Source organism: Asterias rubens, chromosome 13 (genome assembly GCF_902459465.1).
Source record: "Asterias rubens chromosome 13, eAstRub1.3, whole genome shotgun sequence".
Classification (NCBI taxonomy): Eukaryota; Metazoa; Echinodermata; class Asteroidea; order Forcipulatida; family Asteriidae; genus Asterias; species Asterias rubens.
In genome coordinates this window covers 2,189,523-2,208,836 of record NC_047074.1, presented here as the reverse complement: position 1 = coordinate 2,208,836, position 19,314 = coordinate 2,189,523, and the positions used below count along the sequence as shown (strand labels likewise).

The 19,314-nt window shown below is 38.0% G+C and overlaps 2 protein-coding genes across 21 annotated transcripts in view; one reads left to right on the top strand and one right to left on the bottom strand.

Moving 5' to 3' along the window:
• LOC117298308 (dedicator of cytokinesis protein 9-like) overlaps positions 1 to 4,349 on the top strand; it is a 97,873-nt gene extending 93,524 nt beyond the window's left edge. For all 20 annotated transcript variants that reach the window (XM_033781484.1, XM_033781466.1, XM_033781472.1 and 17 more), the window contains 3 exons: positions 384 to 484; positions 987 to 1,125; positions 2,423 to 4,349. In XM_033781484.1, coding sequence (XP_033637375.1) covers positions 384 to 484; positions 987 to 1,125; positions 2,423 to 2,494 — 312 coding nt within the window. In that variant the 3' untranslated portion in view covers positions 2,495 to 4,349. The remainder of the gene's footprint in view (positions 1 to 383; positions 485 to 986; positions 1,126 to 2,422) is intronic.
• Positions 4,350 to 14,109: 9,760 nt separating this feature from the next.
• On the bottom strand, positions 14,110 to 18,704 carry LOC117298291 (divergent protein kinase domain 2A-like). Its single transcript, XM_033781445.1, has 6 exons — positions 18,609 to 18,704; positions 17,175 to 17,901; positions 16,147 to 16,287; positions 15,826 to 15,985; positions 15,042 to 15,188; positions 14,110 to 14,434 (listed from the first exon to the last, which is right to left on the bottom strand). The coding sequence occupies exons 2-6, from the start codon at positions 17,853 to 17,855 to the stop codon at positions 14,247 to 14,249; spliced, it is 1,317 nt and encodes a 438-aa protein (XP_033637336.1). The 5' UTR covers positions 17,856 to 17,901; positions 18,609 to 18,704; the 3' UTR covers positions 14,110 to 14,246.
• Between the last annotated feature and the right edge of the window lie 610 nt (positions 18,705 to 19,314).

Here is a 19,314-nt window from a genome sequence, read left to right as displayed (position 1 = left end):
AGTATGCATAAAAGTACAAATCTGGGAAAATCTGGGCTCAATTGGTCATCGCAGTTGCAAGAAAATGGAAAAATAAAAAACACTGTAGGTGCAAAAATTTGTGTGCTTTCACATACCTGAAAAAAAAAGGATTCAGGCCTGACTGTCTTTCTCATATTCAAATATAAAAAAAATACCTTTAAAAAAGAAATCTTTGTTACTTCTGAGCGAGCCGTTTCCCACAATGTTGTATACTATCAACAGCTCTCTATTGCTTGTTACCAAGGAAGTTTTTACGCTATATATATATTTTTTTAGTAATTACCAAACATGTCTAGTGCCTTTAAAAGAACTTTGTACATGTAGTATTATTATTATTACTATTATTTTCCCTTTCCCCTCAGGTGAATGCTGGACCCCAAGCCTACGCCGTGGCGTTCTTAGGTAAAGGAAAAGAAGAGAAGTGGAGGACGCAGGACGTCTGGGAACTCAAACAACTCTTCAGGTAAAAGTCTTCCGCTATTTCAGCCTCACTTCAAATTTATAAATCCAGAATCACTGTATAATAGTACATTCAGCCCCTTTTTACACAACACCAATTTAGCAGGGTCCCTTGCTTGATTTGAGCATGGTTGTGAAGTTTTTACACAAGTTGCAATTTGCCGTCCTTTCACATGAGGTATATTCGGTAAAAGTTTGTGAAAGGTCCTTTTGGCTACTTATGGATGGTTAAATCTAACCCTTCATCCAGGGTTTCATTTTTAGAGATACTTCAACATTGTCTGCTTAGCAAAATGAGCTGGATACCAGTGTAGATGTGACAGGGTATTTCAGCTGGTACCATGATACTTATGTCCCATTCCCCAGTCAAAAAGGTATGTCAGATGAAAGATTCCCCCCCCCCCCAAAAAAAAAACAAAAAAAAACACCCCCCCCCCCTCGCTCACAATAGAGATTGGAAATGATGTTTGAGTGAAATAATCATGTTTTTTGTTTTGTTATGTCAGGGAATTCGTTGAGGTGTGTGGTAAAGCGTTGGACTCCAACGCTCGGTTGATCAAAGAGGACCAATATGAATATCACGAGGACATGGTGCAGAAATACAAAGCCATGGCGGCCATGTTGTCTGAACTACACCAAGAACAAGTGAGTAGGATTTGAAACTTTGCGAGGTGGAAGTACAAATAATAAGAGAGGTTTGCAGTGGCACCATGTGAAAATCTGTTTTGAGTAGTGTTGGTTTTGAGAAGAACCGGTGGTTAACTTCTCAATGTTTCGATCAGTATACTCTGGTTGTCTTCAAGAGAAGAACAGGTAAAGCCCTTTTGAATGAGATGAATATCCAGGGGGGGGGGGGGAGATGGGTTGACTATTTTCATTTCACGGTTTTAAAATTGTGGGCCATTACGAGAAAGCTCCATTAACAAATTTTCAAGTTTGGCCACAAGAACAGCTTTCAATGGTCATCGTGTTCTAGTGGTTCGACTGCAGGACTTGCAATCACAAGGTTGTGGGTTGGAATCCTACCAAGCTAACCGTGGTCCGGTCGTTGGACTGCAGGGGTCGATTTCACAAAGTTGGGACTCGTCTTATCTCGAGTTAGGACTTGTCTTATCTCGAGTAAGGACAAGTTACTCATTCTTACTTAGGATTAATCTTAAGGTCTGCATGCTGCAGTGCAGGGTTGGGACTCGTCCTAAGTCCTACGATTAGTCTTAAGTTAGGAAGAGTTTTGTGAAATCAACGGCAGGACTTGCAATTACAAGGTTGTGGGTTCGAATCCCCAAGCTAACCACCGTTTTCAAAATGACTAGATTGAATATTGTCATCTAGTTAGCACAATCACAATTTGATTTGATTTACACAATTCATAACCAAAGGCGTTAAAGCCATTGGACACTTTTCGGTAAACAGTATTGTCCAAGGCCCACACTTCGTGTACCACAACTTAAATATAAAATAACAAATCTGTGAAAATTTAGGCTCAATCGGTCATCGGAGTCGGGAGAAAATAACGGGAAAACCCACCCCTGTTTCCCCACGTTTCGCCGTTTCATGACATGCGTTTAAAAAAAATCCGTAATTCTCGCTATTGAGAATTGATATTGTTTTAATGTTTTCTCAAAAAGTAAAGCATTTCATGGAATAATATTTCAAGATAATTTCACCATTACCTTCTGTAAACCCTGTAAATTATTTGTAAATCTGTGAACTTCTATTTTTTTGTCTGTACCGAAAGTGTATAATGGCTTTAAACCAATGTTTGTATGAGAGAGATTGGCTGTTGCCAGCTTGGCGTTTATATCACTTGTGGGAGTTTGCCGAGTTCCCTTTGAGGGAGGATCGTCTGAGCAAACAAACAACAGAAAGCTTTCTTAAAGCCGTATTCCTCTGCTGTGTTCATGTTTGTATCTTTTAGATTTTCATTTTTTTCCCATCGTAGCCTAAGGAGCACGAACCAGTTGGTAGGAGGGTGTCAGGTCATTTCTTCAACGCAATCAGCGGAACATCATGAGCACCAAACACGTAGACTTCAATCAAATACACAACTAGAGTAACAACATCGGCTTGTAAATGGCAAGTCAGTTTTCAGTCAACCAGGAGCAAGTTTGATCAAGGACTATAGTTGACTATTGTTAACCATTGAACGATTTTGCCTAGTACCCAGAATGTATTTCATGCATAGGTAACCATGGAACATTGACGAGTGGTTGACAAAATGGTCACTGGTCGAACTTGCCCTGTATGGATAACCGGCATTGGATCTGAAAACATCCTACACTGCAATCAGGGTTCAGCGACCTTTGCTGTCTTCCTGAAGTCAGTGACCTTCATTACTACATTTATCACAGCATTGAAAATCTAGCCGGTAATCATCTAGACAGTATATTAAGTAAGCTGATGGAGGGGGAACCAGGGAAACTTTCGCAAGTTTGTCTCCTGTCAGTGGTGTTACTAGGGAAACTTGTCTTATAACTGGGTTAGTTAACTAGTTTAACTAACTGGTAAGGTAATTAAACCACTTTGGTTAGGTTAGGTTTTTGGTGACAAGGACTATAAAAATGGTGACAAATATTTGTGCCATACAATAGGTTATGGTTTAACACATGACATTATGTCAATTATATAATTGGTTTATGGGGTTTAAAGGATTATTGATAAAGAATTATTGTGAAAATATTACGGTGAGGAAAACAGAAAACAAATTTCTTGTCTTCAAAAATCAAAGTATGTCCAAGTTGTTGAAACTTGATTGGTGTATAAAAAAAAGTTTAAGCATAAAAATCTTTGACCAAACTGGTTTCCTAAGGCGCGGTGATGTCTTTTGTCTTATCCCAGTAAATGTTTTATCAAATTAACGCTTAAATTTGCACATGTTTATTTTCATACAGCTCAGATATTTAAATGCGAGACAAAAGAAATACCTTGCCTAATTTAACTAATATATATGCATCGCTTCCTTTGGGTTTTATTATAGAGAAATTAATCTATAGTTAGTTTTTACTTTTGTACTAGAGTTTAATTTCATTCAGGATAACTTCACTTTGTTCACCTTTAAGCTTTGCTTGCTTGATTTACGAGACGACAAAGCTCCAAACAAATTTTTGAGTACCGTTTGTGGTTAGGTTAATTTCATAACAAAAATTTTAAAAAATGTATAAGAACAAAAAATCTGCTAATCACACCCACAACTTGCTTACCAGATTTAGGTTACCAGACAAGATACAATGTCACATGTACCATATGTGATGATACCCTGCTCATTTCTGCTAAGCAGCTTAAAGAAATTAGGCCCAGGAATGGATATGTGTAAACTAAGGCCTGTGAGCACAAAAAAACTTGCTAAGCACAAAAACTCTAGCTTAGCAAAAATTGGTTCCCAGACGCAATACCATACAGCTACCAGTGGTATTACCTGTGTTTCACTCATTTCTTGCTCGCAAAGAAATTTTGCAGAATTTCATGCTTTTGAAAACAGCTTTTTTTTGTTGGTGGATCATTATGTGGTTAAATTGTTCTGATACTTAATTTACCAGCCCACCGTGTAATAGATACAAGAACCCCATCCACTCAATTAAAACCCTTGAGATGTGTTAGCATTTCAGTGAATTAGCTTCCACTATTTGTGCAAAATATAAAAAGTAACAAATATTATCCAAAATAACATTTACATTTTAAGTAATTCAATCTCCATTTCAAACCTTGTACATGTATATGTATGTAAATCATTTGTGACGTCCCAGCTTCAAAACATAAAAAAAAAATGTCATTTGTCATACTCATTATCATAATTAAATGCAACCTGTAAACAAACTGTCTCACATTAATAGTAATAATAATAACCAGTGTTTGTATAGTGCTTTTCACACCCAGAGGGCGTCTAAAAGCACTTCCAACATTATTACCCCTGGTCACTGGGCCTTAATTCACTCCTTAAACCATCTCAGCTCCATGTGGAGTATACAGCCTGTGCAACAAATATGCGCTACTCGGCTAAATCAATCACAAGAACCATCTCTGCCCTCGCAGGTACCCATTTACCCCTGGGTGGAGAAAAGCATGTACATGTAGTCTCTTGGTCATGACTCCCGAACCCACACTCTGCTGAACAGAAACACCAGAGCTTGAGTTCGGTACTTTTATTCGCTCAGCCACGACACCCTATATACCCCATTTGGGGTATAGAACCTGAACTAAATACCTCCATTAGGACTTGTCCAGAAACTGACCCAAAACGGGAGAGCACTAGATAAAACACAAGTTGACATTACTGTACATAAAAAACCCTAATTTTCGTCAGATGTTAAGACTCAATTCTTCAAAAATTTTAACATTCTAGTGTCAGAACAAAGTGAAAAGTGGTAGTAGGGATCAGAAACTTTGACTTTGGACTCGACTTTATTAACAATTTGTAAATATTTTTTACGAAGTGTAATATATCCACTGTAGACAAGTTATTTTGTGATAAGGGAGGTCGGAAATTGTAGGTTGAAGGTTAAAGGTCAGTAGATTTCCCAGAGGTCAGAGCTGAACAAATCCAACTGAAGTTTGGTGAGTGATATTTAAAAGTTGTGATTAATGGATTAAGTATTTGTAACGGATTAAGTGAAATGATCCTCTCCTTCATTGTAAAATCTTGAAATAAAAATCAGCTTCAGAAACAATCTGAAAAACATTTTATGAATATGCAAATATTTTGTAATCGCAGAGTAGTTAAAAAAAATTGTATTATATCTATCAAAATGGATACATTGAAATACCTGTGTGATTGCACTTCCTTCTGAGAAGTTCCCAGTGTTTGTGTAAAAAAACCTAATTTGAGGTAATCTTAGAGATAAAAAACAGATCTTTAAAGACACTGGACACTATGTAATTGTCAAAGACCAGTCTTCTCACTTGGTGTATCTCAACATATGCATAAAATAACAAACCTGTGAAAATTTGAGCTCGATTGGTCGTTGGAGTTGCGAGATAACTATGAAAGAAAAAACACCCGTGTCACACGAAGTTGTGTGCTTTCAGATGCTTGATTTCGAGACCTCAAATTCTAAACTTGAGGTCTCGAAATCCAATTCGTGGAAAATTACTTCTTTCTCGAAAACTATGTCACTTCAGAGGGAGCCATTTCTCACAATGTTTTATACTATCAACCTCTCCCTATTACTCATTACCAAGTGAGGTTTTATGCTGATTATTATTTTGAGTAATTACCAATAGTGTCTACTGCCTTTAATAACAATGCTTTTAGATAGTAGGATTTTCACAATATTGTAGTTATCTTTAAACTTGACCCCCCGCCCTTTTTCAAACAATACAAAAGAGAGCAAACCCAGCATGAGGGTGGCAGTTGAGTTTTATACACTATCCCAGTAGAGCGAAATAGACCCCTTGTAAAACACGCAAACATGCTGGTACATTTATACATTGAGGTTATGTGCACAGTTTTACGCACCAAGAGCAGCTATCAATGAGTGCGTTCGTTTAGCTTCCCTGGGTCGACCCCGGTCTGCCCCCGGTGCGTTCGAATAGCTTTGACGTCATTCCAGGGGCTCACCCGAGTCAGCCCCCAGTGCCCTGCTTGTGGAGTGGGTCACTTGGGGGCTGGCCCCAGGTGCATGATGTCACTACGAGAGCGGTGAGTGATCGTTCGTTTAGCTCTTGGTAGGGGCTCACCCGAGTGAGCACTGTAAGGTTGACCCAGGGAAGCTAATCGAACGCACCCATTGATATGCCTCCTTTTCCCTCCCTGAGGGTGGCGTTTGACAGTGGTACTGTACGTACCGCTCATATTCAGTATAGCTCCAAACTCAAGTCAATGAAAATTACAATGTTGAATAAAAACCTTGAGATACGGGAACAGTGAAAAGGCTGGTGGACTAGTGAAAATGAGAAAATGAGTTGAGGTTAAACCCTGCTTGGTGGCCAAGTTGTAAAGAAAATTGTATTTAGCACCTATATCCTGTCATCATGTTTCGATTGAGATTTAATAAAACTGTCTTTCTTGTGGATAATTTTTTAAAGGTGAAGTTCAATTATTCTAAGATAATAGACCTATTGTACTATATCCCCCTTATGTGATTGTTTATATATTTTGAAGTTAAAAAACCTTGAGTTACTAGTGCATTTTGCTTAACGTCAAAAGATTTTCTCTGTTTTGTTTTTTGTTTTTACTTGAATTCTATGAGATAAATGTCAAAATCTGTGGAAATGTTTAGTTAACACTTATTATATGGATTGATTTTGGTTGATTTTGTTTATTTTTATTCACCCTGTAAAATTCCATGGTACCATAATTAGTCACATGACATATATGATATTGAACGTTAGTAATCTCAAATAGAAAGTCTAACTTCAAATTTTGATGAATAACATCCGTAGATCTCTTTTATAAAATGAAAACATTTGTTTTTAAAACTTAACCTTTTTCTCTGAAGCCTTCCTTTGTCATGTAAGAATCATTCACATCTTGATAAAGTTCCATTTGAATGTTCCTGCACAGAGCTGCTATTGCCAAATATCATTATTTTATTTCAATGTCTAGTTTTCGTTTTTTTGTTCGTTTTCGTTTTTTTTTCCTTTTCTTTATAGTCTCTGACTATCAGTCAATCTCATGCAACCTTTTGAAAAAACTTAAGTATTTCATTTCTTTCTTTTTAACTGGGTTTTATTTTAAGTGCAACATCTTGTTTAAGCCTTTTGTGAGTTCTACCACAAAACTATCAAAATAATTATTCATGAAATGAGGCATTTTCAGGGCAAACTGAAGCAGTTTAAATAAAAAAATCCTCTTTTCTGGAAATTCTTTGGAAGAAGGTGATTGTAGATACATCTCTGGTGTCGGGCTGAAATCTTGACAAAAGGCGATGATTGATGAGTCTTTCCAAGCGAGCAATACAAATAAAACTTTCAATATTTAGGAATCATTGTAAATTTGCTTTAAAACTAAAACATTTAGGTTGCTGCCTTACATTCGGTTAATTTTAAAACCAAAAGCTTTGTGTATAAATGTAAGGTTGTTTTGTAAGTATGGAGTTCAAATTACCATTGTGTGTTTACAGTTTTGTCTAATTTTATAAAACTAATTTCCTTTTTATTAGCGTTAACCCCACAAACAAAATGTACATTGGTTTGAGTTAGCCACTATATGATTATTGAGAATAAAACTTTGTAACAAAACTACAGACTGTAAAATAGTGTTGTGTACAAATTATGAATATTTAAGTACCACTGGTGAGTGTGTGTGTATAATGTACACAGACTAAAACATGAACGGTAGTGTTGTATAGAGTGCTTAAGGCTCTTAATGAAGTTCGGGTCCCAGACAGGTTTTGCAAAATATTAGGCCTCTTATTGGCTACCGGCTGTTGCTTGTTCACTGCATTATCATTCATTGATACATAGCCTGTCCTTAGCAACAACCCTTAGCAACACCCTTAGCCATAGCTGCCAGTTGAGATATGGCCTGGTAATCTCAAAACATGGTGTTTCTTTAGTGACTTTACATTCTGCAGTTGTGAGTAGTACAAACTGATCTGCAGTTTATCAATTCTTATTTTTTGTAAGCACAAAGGTGCCGGGTAATTCTTGAAATTTGGTACCTGTGCTTACCGGTGATTTCTGTGCTTACCAGTGATTTCTGTGCTTACATTTGGTATCACGCTTCTAGGCACCCTAAGCGCAGAATACTGTACGCAGAACACTGTACGCAGTGCCTGGATCCTGGCCTAGACCAGGGACGAATTTCATAGAGCTGCTTAAGTACAAAAAGTAGCTAAGCATAATAAAATTAGGCTTACCATCAGATGGTTACCGACTTTACCATCTCACTTGTACTGTCTGTGGCTGGTGTCCTGCTTGATTTTGCTTAGCAGCATCCTTTAAGCAGCTCTATAAAACCTGGAACACAGGTCTCACTAATTTTAAAGTGAGGCTGATGTTATACTGAGGCAAGTTGAGGTCATGACCTCACATGACCTGTTACTGAATTGGTTTTCGGTGTAATGAAGTTTCGAACATTGGATTGGAACGGGGAATTCGCTTCAAAGTTTTTACAAACTTGTCACTGTTTTTTTATTTTTTATTATTAACAATTCAAGTGTTTACCGTAACCTATTGGAAACAAATTTAGCGTAATTTATCAATCATAATTAGATAATAAATGTATAATCATGTGTATATTGATCATTGTTTCAAATTAATGAGAATTTTGATGAACCAGAAACTGATGATGATGAAGATGGTGACTTGATTTTGGTTGTGATTTGTAAATAAAGGCTACAATAAGCAATACATTTGAATTGAATTACTGGCTGGTATCTCTGCTGTACTGTCTGGTGATAAAATAATATTTGCAGGTTTGTTTCTCTCGGGGCCTTAAGGCCCGGTCACACAGGCCCCGATAACGAGAACGATAACGAGAACGATAAATATAGGATTTGAGGCATTGCATGGTGAGGTATCAATGTATATTTGGTTTGCGGTAACACCATGTGTGTATCTACTTGCCAGGTAGAGTTGTTCTTAGGGAACTGTCTTGCTTTATTCTACTGCCGTGGAGTAGCTAATCGGAGGTTCGGGAGACTTCTCAGTTCTGAAAAGAACTGTCCTGCTTTTTAACTATTACCAGGGCGGATGGTATAGAAATTTGACTGGACTACTACTTTAGCTTAAAGGATCGTAATTAACTGTACTGCCGCGGAGTCAGTTCTGAAATTGGTCTCAACCACCAGCATAGCGCCCTCATTTGTTTGTGTTGGTGCAATAATTAAAAACACTGTGACAGTCCACACACACATGGAGGTACACATGTCATGCATGTCGACACGAAGACCACTCATCTAGCTAGCAGCTCGGCTCAACTTCAGTAACTTTGAATTTGTTCACAATTTCTTCACCATTTTGGCAGAACTTTCGCCATTTCTGTGGGTACTAACTACCATCTCTTCATGAGGGAATCCCAAACTAGAATTGATCGTAAGGAAGGTAAGCAAACACTGTCACTGCGCTGCGTTCACTCGGCAGGCAGAGATCCATCCAATTACTTAAAGTTAAAGGTCGAAGGTTTATCTTTTATCGCGATTCAGAACCGCAATGCATTGTGGGTAGGCAGAGGGGTCAAAACATATAGTTATATCATGGTTATATATAATGATTTTGGGGGTTGAACAAAGAATTGACTAGAGTGGGATTCGAACCAACGACCTCCGGATGAACGTGCCGGCGCTCTACCAACTGAGTTATCTCGCATCCCCTTAAGGTGATCCCCTAGCTGCCGCTTCCCAGGTTGTATCGTAATTTGGGTGTGATCCCTGGCTACACGGCAGTTAACGGTTGTATGGCTTCTGACTGGCACCCCCGAACAAAGATATTGACAAAATAGGGACACTGCCAATATAGGGCTAGATAGCTTAGTTGCTAGAGGGCCGGCACGTTTGGTTACCTATTTTTTGCCGATGAAAATTCAAGATGGCGCGGCCCACAGCCGGCGTGGCGGGAACCACAAGCCCACAACGTATTTAAGTCGTTTTCTGTTTTTAATTGTTATTTATTGGCTATCGTTCAGTCATTTTTTAAAGTAAATTTGGGATAATTTTCACTCATTTTTACAAAAAGGGATATCTCATTGATGTTAATAAGATATTATATCGAATGAAAAAGTGGTGGCGTGTTACGGAAAGGTATTCGACGTAAACTTGTTCCTACAAAAAGTAATGGCAGACTGGGAAAGCTAAATGCAATTTCCACTCCATAGACACCAATTTCAACCAGTTTGACCCCAGTCAGCAGGCGCATTTTGACCAATATCAATGAGAAAGAGCATGCCGTAGCGCCAAAACCGTTTCAGATGGAGCTGAAATTTTGTGGGGTGATTTGACCAAAATGACCGGCTATTCTGCTTTTTGCTGAGCGCTTATGTCCATGTGGTTATGTCTAGAGCGGTAATGATGTCCATACAGGAAGAATAAATCCCTAATAGGAATACATAGGCCTATTAACCTGAGAAATGTGGTGCGGTAACGGTTCCCGAATTTTAATTTGGGTTGATAAAAACAGGAATAACTTTTTACTTCCACCCTGTTTCTCCGAAGTGAAATGTTTCCAAAATGCTGTTAACTTTTTTTGTTTTTTTGCCATTAATTTTAAGAGTGATTACCAAATGTAGACCTTCCCTTTAAGACCTGCTTATTTTGTTTGCTACAATTATTGTGTTCCTTGAATTGAAATTTGTTGCCGTTGTAAAAGTCAACTTCATCGAATTAGACCTTATGCACATGACATAATTTCAGTAGGGCGCCCTCACCTAGAGGTCAAAAGGAGGTTGTTCACTGGCCAATCCTGTGCGCCGCGCGTACAAATCTGTGCGTTTCGATTGTTTCGTCACCGTTTTTCCTCTAAGATGGCCGCTGAATGACGTCAATGCATAAGGTCTAATAGATTTTCCACCATTAACCAAAAAATAAAACAATAATATACAAATAAATAAATAAAATCTTAAGGCGACACATACTCGACACAAGTGGTTTTCATTTCTAGTTTGTTTTTAATATCACAATATTGGTCAAATCTTATTATTTATCTTGGGTTGTTTTACAATTAAAAGACCGATTTAAAAAATTTCAAGGGAGTTTCAATTTAATATCATCATAGTAAAAACATTTTTGGATCATTCAAAGTTAAAGCACTTGTCGGACAACATTGGCTATTGTCAACGACCTGTGCTCAGTTTCATTTAAGCTGTTCTGAACAAATTCTGTTAAGCAAATTTCTAGGGTAAAGCAAAAAATGACAGAGGTACCAGTCACATCAATGGTAACTGTGTAGTGTTCTGGAATTAGTAGTAACTATATACATTAGTGTTCTGAAATTAGTAACTTCTTTTTTTTATGAACAAAATATTTTTGTTCTTACAGGCTTTAAGAATGTGGGCCCAATCCAGCCAAATGACCAAACATAATACATGAAACAACAAATTTCTGATAAATTTAACAAATGTGTCTACAATGGCTCAAGGAAATTATTTCACTAAAAGTGCAATTATTCAACACAAAACATTGAATTATCCCATTTATACATATAATTTACACACCTAGTCACTTAAATACATGTAAGCACCAAACGATTATTCCTTTTCCCTCTAAAACTTCTTCTACCAAGAGAGTTATCACCTTAACAACATCCGATGAACAAACTTCTTTTACATTTCAGAGAAATAATCAAACATTTATGGGAAAGAGAAGAAAGTGGTCACTGATTTGTGTTACTCTTACACTGATGTGTACGAAGCACTGTATATTTGGTACTTTCCGGAGTTCAGTGAAAAAAATTCACAAGCGAATCACCAGGGTAGCCCGGATGAACACACGAACCAGTACGCACTGAGATACAACGCTTTTGCACAAGGCATTTTCGTGCGAAATATTGCGTTTTTGCAAAATTGAGATACAAGGTTTTTCAATTGACGCAACAAACTGTTTTACAGTAGAACAATGTAGTGATATACTGTGTAAATTTTCCAGTTTTTAGAAACCTGGGTCCCAACCACTTTTTAGAAGTGACCAAAACAAAGTCACATAATTACACATACCCTGGTGCTAGAACACGCATGAGACTTCAACAAGTCTATTTTGAATTCCCACAAACATAGCTTTTTTTAAGGAGAAACCCAAATCACACAATTTCACATGTCCTCTGATGTCAGACTACGCAGGAGACTTCAACAAGTCTATTTAAGGTTGCCATATCCATACTTTTCAGGAACAAAATCATGCCATTTCGTATGTCCCGATTATTAGAACAGTGTTAGAACAAGTAGGAGACTTAAACAAGTCTATTGAATTGACCAAATTCACTAGTCATGACAAGAATTTGAGTCAATGTCCCTGTGTTATATTACTCACAGTGAAGTTAGTGAGCTTTTTAAGCGTTGATGCTCACCAAAACTTGCAATTTGTCTCAAAAAATGGCAAGCAAGACAGTATCCGCACGTGACGCTGGTGCTAGTCTAGAAATCTGTGTCACACTTCGAGGCTTATGAATTAAGCCAGATACCAGACTTGAGCAAATGTCAAGATCCTGACAAATAAACCTTTGACCTTGCACTCATTTTACATAGAGATTCACAATCAGTTCATACGTACACGTCACATACACATGTATCTTTTTTTAAACAGTAGCACCTATACTGATAAATTACTAAATTTTATTTCTTAAATTCATATAAATATAAATATCTGTATTTGATCTGTTTTCAACTTACATTCTATAAATACACTTTGAAATAGCCATACAACAATCCCAGTCACTACAAAACCCAAATTATCATTGTTGCTTAACGATTTTCTGCTTAGCAGAAATGAGTAGGATACCAGTCACAAAATGTATGGGACATACAATGTAGTAATTTGGCAAGCTGGTAATCTTGTTGTGCTTAGCTACTTTTTGTGTGCAGTAGAGCTAGAACCCTAATGTTGGCGGACCTGTCTCTCTATTTTGTTAATATTTGTTCGCAGGTACTAATTCTTCCAAACATTTCCCCTACCTTCTGTATAATGTTTTTTTTTTGAGAATCACTGTGTAAAAAGCAAAGTTAAAATAAGTGCATCCTTTATCCAAACTATCTAATATTGTTGAAATTGTTAAAATAAATACACAAGGCAGTAATGTGTTGAAAGACAAAGTATCATGGCCGAACCATCACCAGCTCTGGTGTTTCAGAACTGTAGGTTGTCGGTTCAGGGCCTATTATAATCAAGCTGTTTAAGCAGAAGATACTGAGTGGTAAATATCTTTGCTTAGCAAGACACTTGTGTCCTTAAGCAAGCAGTTGACCATTATTGCTGCGTCTCGTAGAAGGGATGATGACATAAAGCCGTCGGTCCTGTCTGTTTTGTAATGCAGGTAAATGAACATGGTAATCTTAACAGATCGTTAAAAGAATTAGGGGTTACCCAGGTGTTTTTGGCCTAATTGGCAGCAGACTGTGGCGCAGCAAGTTGTAGAACTATTTTATTTGGTCTCACAATTTGTAAAAAGCTGTCACTAATTTTGATTGCTTTTGAGAAACTAATAATAATAATAACCTCAATTTATAAAGCGTCTTTTCCAAAAGATACAAAGTGCTATCTATAAAATACCTTGTAAAAATTGTCTAGTTGTTAAAATTGAAAAATGCTAAAGAACATAAATTTGGATAAACCTAAAGGTATTGCACTTTTCAAAGACACTACGAATACCTACCATTCATCATAAAATAAAAACATAACTCTAATATTTATTTCCAACAAAAATAAACTCTGCACATTAATTTTGTTAAACCCAGGTGCACCAACATTAAAGACAATATATAATGAGTTGTAATTAAAGGAACATTACAGAATTGGTTGTTGTTAACAAAACAGTTGCTGGCAGTGTACATGTGAGCATTTTATGAAATCCACCATACATAAATGTACAAACCTGTAGAAGTTTGAGATCGATCGCCCATCTGGGTCACAAGAAAATAGTGAAAAACCGATTCCACATTTTGCAAGACATCATTAAAAAATCAAATGAATACAACGCTCACTGCGCGATAAACTTCAAACGGGCAATTAGTTTTATTTATAATAATAAATAATGACACTTCAGACAAAAATAATTATTTCAAGGGATGTTTTCTGTTTCCATCATCAATAGACTGTGTAAGTTTTATGTAAATCTGTAATCTTAAGCAAGTTTTGTTCTTATCAAATCTGTAAGGTTCCTTTAAGACGTTTACTTTCCGTAATTTAGTTTTTTCTTTTTGTGAGTTTGGCAAGAAGTTGAAGGAGTTGCTGCATGGCATCGTAACGGCCATTCTGTTGACTCGGCATCTCACACTCAGCAATCAGGCGAATCAGCTCTTCCCTTTCCAGTAGGTGTTCTGGAGGGTCGTGGAGTAGACCTGTAGACTCGTCAGGTTTTCCAGGGGTGTTGGCTGAGAATGTCAAGATATAATAATAATAATAAGAAGAAGACTGAAAGAATGAGAAGGCCCCCTGCCCTTTTGTGAGTGCGAGGGATTGCTACACATGTAGATTATGGCTGGAGCGGAGGCTACTCTTGCTAGGTTTGTTGAGGTTGAGAGACTCTGTGATATACTGTGAAAGTACGTCAGGGAAGTGCTTTGTGGATGTTCAATGATGTTTTCAAGGTGATGCTTCGCCTTACATGGTAAAAAGAGAATAGTTTCAGCCCTGGAATTTCATCTTTGAAGATGTTGAAAGGGCAAGGGCATTTTCAGTTTGCCAAAGGCACTTGTGTCCTCTAGCAAGACACTGAACCATTCTTGCTATGTCTTTGGATGGGATGTAAAGCCGTAGGTCTTGTGTGTTGTGTAATACATGTAAAAGAACCCTGATCCTCGGCATATTGCACCACAGCACCTTGTGTACACCATTACATGGTGCTATAAAGGAATAGATTTCATACTTCAAAACATACCTTGCACGTTACAATGCTGAGCGCTGGAATACACCACTAGGGGTGTGATAAAGCCGCTATAAGAACCTAGTTCTTATTACTATTATTATTCTAATTCTCACCTAGTAATCCATGGCATATAGCATAGTAGTTGTGGTCGCTACTGTGGCGTTTACAGAGAAGTTCTGATGAGAAAGACAGACATCCTGGGTGGCTCTTACATTCATCATGAAATGACTGATGCTGCTGATCCCACAATGGTTTCCCATCTAAACATTGGGACGATTAAACAAAAACAATAGTTTTCAGGAACACTCCATAAATGAAGTGTATTGTGTTGTCATTAAGCCTTTGAAAAAGACTCTGCTAGGGTCAAAAGGTTCGCCCACTAACTAACTAGTTTTCGCAATTTCAAAACTGATGACCATGACGAGCCTACTTTCAGAAGGACTCAATCTTAAGAAGTGTTGTGGCATGTCGTGACTGAGCGGACAAGGTCACTGGACCCAAGCACTGGTGTTGGCAGCAGCAGAGTGTGGGTTCGAATCCTGGTCATGACACTTGAGCAAGGCACCATAGTTGTTTCGCGAAAAGTTGGGAAGATGGTGCACTCTGCTCTACCAGCCATACTCCTAACTAGATGATAGCAATGCCTACATCCTTACAAACTGGGATTTATAACCCTGTTTCAGCCCCAGGAGTAGGAGGCAACGTGCCCCTGGTGACAGTTGCATGTAAAGTGTAGCGCTCACCTTGAAGTGGCCGTCTGTGGCCTTGTGATGTTATGCAATCTCTCATTAAAAAAATAACATTAGGAAAAGTGAGTGCATCACAAAAGTGATTTTGACCTTGCAGCCCCTCTCCAAACAAAAACGCAAACAGAGAGAGAATAAACGAATAACAAACCTGTTTTGATTTTCTGTTTGTCAACGACGATAATATTCTCAGCGTCAATGATAAAAACCTCTCCCTTTTCGTTTACAGCAAAGTTTTCCGGGCTGACGTCAGTCATGTAGAGTCCGTACCCTTGATCGTTATTGGTCAACTTTTCAGCTATTCTCATCACCTGAAAAAATATGAGAAACATGGCTGCATGGTTGAGGGGTCAAGTGCACTGGACTAAAGCGCTGATGTTTCTGATCAGCAGAATGTCACGTTACACACGCGATCCTTAAGCAAGACTTTTTTTTTAAAGCTCCACAGTACGAATTAAACTACAGTACTAACTTGAAATGCCAAATCTAGTCGTGTCATCCAATCCTTTTGGAAGTAGCTTTTTAATGGTTTGCCGACGTAGTCCTGAACGATGAAACGACCACATGCTCCATAATACTGAGGAAATGGCCAGCCCTCTGATTTAGGAAATATCTGTTGGCAGAAAAAAAACCTCAAGATCATAAGATTAATGAGATTAGTAGCTTAAATTTAGATGAATGACCATGACTGTGACTGTCCTGTGACTAACACGCTGTATGGGCATACTTGTGGAAACTTGTCAACATGGAGAGCCAAATTCTTTCACGAAAATGACAAGTTTGTGAAGAATTTATGACCTGCAAAACCCACCACTCAAAAAAAAGTATGTGACCATGGAATGCTAACCCGGTACAAAAATTAGCAGCTTCTTATAGGATTTAAACTATGGAGCTCTAAAGTTTTTCCGTCCCAGAAACTGACCCTCAAATCCAGGACGTCTCTGTAGTGTATAAGAAAAATGCATGCCTCCAGGGCTATTCTTGAATCTTGTAGGACGAGTTGTCAAGTCATCGGGGTTTGAGTTCGAATCCCGGCATGTCACTAAGTCCTTAGGAAAGATGCTTTATTATAATAATTGATTTTCTTCACCCAGGGGAATAAATAGGTACCTGCGAAGGTAGAGATGGAAATTGTGTATGAAAAAGACATTAGAGTGCCACGGCAACTCAGGGCTGTATACTTCCCAGGGAGCTAAGAAAGATTACGAGAATAATATTGGCCCAATGACTAGGGCACTCATATAAAGCGCATTGATACATACGTTATTGTAAAAGGTGCTATAAGAAACTCTCTGAAGTTATTACAGGCCTTGTACTTGTTTGAGTTAAGTCTCTTGAAGGGGCAGGGCAAGTTCTCTCTATGTAACAAATGGTCACTTCTATGATGAGGAAAAATGTAAATTTGTAATAAATCTTTGCAAAGGGCACCAAAGCAATAGCACAGGGAACCACGACAATTGCCGTGGGTGCTGTTTTGTAGGCCTGTTAATATTATCTCACCATATACATTATAGGCTCTGGATTAATAGCCAATGTTGTCATCAGCATCATCTTCCAGTCTTTCTTCGGAGTCTTGGCTGGAATGTACTCCATAAACTTAGCTGTAATCCTTTCTAATAGTCTTTCCGACGGACATCTAACGACATCTGAAAGCCCCTCTGCATCCGCGATCGTCAACATCTCCGTCTCTAACACCCTTGAGAACTTAGTCTTAAAAATACTTTTCGCGACGTCGCATTTAACTCCGGCGCCAGCATTCTTACATATATCCCTGTCAAAACTGTCAAGTTCCTTGTTATGGCCTAAGCGCTTTAAAATCACATCGGAGTTTAGTTTTTGATGCCAACCGTAGAAGACATTCTTCACGTTGACGATGTCAAGGAACCTCATCCTTGAGTAGGACGTCAAACTGAGGTACCCGTGGCTGAATTCCTGACACATGCTTGTCCCGTAACACGCCGGGCATTTATTGACGCCCACAAAGTCCGGGTTTTCTAGGTGGTTCGTTGAGAGGAAGAAGAAAAGGTTGTAGTAGATGAAGGCCATTGTTACGAGGAGAAGGACGGAGAAGAACCGGGTGCACTTTGGTGATGAGAAGATCCGACAGAACCTACAGCATAGACGTCTAAAGCAAGCCATGGCTCCCCAGTTTGTAGCTACCGTGGTGATTCCAGTATCCATACCATTCTGTTAAGACGATCGAACGCTAAAAACCAAACACGTTACCCTGTGGAACAAATAATAATTAGCCAACATGATATATCACTCAGCATTTCTGAATAGAAGTATGAGAATTATTCCTTTACATCACCATGGAATAGTCAGATAGTTAATGGTTTACATTACAAGGTGCTGTGGAGCAATACATCATATATTTTTGATACCCTGCTAAAAATTACATAGTTCATATTCAATACATTCACTAACGATCTAAAACTACTACAACTTACAAGTCAACAAGGAAAAGCACAACAGCATAGTTCTTCGTAAAATTAAAAAAGCAGTACACTTCTTACTATGGATTGTTATGTTACCAACAAAACCAACCTTGGATTGGATATTTTATAAATGGAATAATATTAATATACAACCAGCACAAATTGAAAACTACATGTATGATGTACCACCGTACCAGCAGATATTTGAAGGCATAATTAATTAACGTGTGGATGATGATAATGATGTATTTATTGAATCACCAATTTCACGATAATCTTTTGTAAAATGAATGCGCCCTCTTGTTGTTCTTTAATACAAAATACAACGTTCTGGCAAGGGTCTTCCCATCACATACATAGGCCCTTCCCATAAAACTAACTAAACTAGCTCGACGATCGCGACTCCTTTTTGAAAACAATATTGTCCGTTTTCGTTGTCTTAATAAGACTCTTTATGGTCTTTAACTTGATGATAACATTAATTACAAGAACTCACCTTCATATGTATGCATGACTGCCCCGCGAATGCGGAAAACACTGATTTGTTTTCCCCGAGTGTGTGTGTAAAAAATAAACAGTAGTTTTTCCCTTGCATGTAATGTATGTTCATTCAATCTTGACTTTTGTGATCTAAAGTTGAACTAGAGTCCATGCATTTAAAGTAGGTCTGAATTGCTGGCGAGTGGTGGCGCTCTCACACAATTCAATGATTAGGCCGCGGCACTTCTCACATTATTTTACATCATCATTTTCACACAATTATTCCTATTCCTATCTTTAGTACCTTGTTAAAGTTTCAGCTCAGGCTGTCATTTCAAATTAAATGTTTTTAAAAGATTATTTGATGTTTTCTGGAGCAGATCGATCCCCTTACTTCAATGCTAGCTCGACTTTGCTGGCGAGCGCACAGATTCTTTACTCGCGTAACGCAATATTGCGTCAAATTTACAGTCAAAATAATGGTCGTATGGGATGGGGATGCAAACGGCGCGTCTGAGACGTACGTTGCGCACTCTGCGCGATTCCAAAATCGTGTTTTCAGCTTCGGATGTTCGGAGTGTGGACTCGAGCGTCCGTTCATCACGCTCACGCTTTATAATGCATACAAAAAATATTTTGAATAATACACTATTTCAAGATCATAACCGAAATTTAAAAGCGACACCCAAAATGTTAATGCTATTGGAGGTGAACGTTTTCAT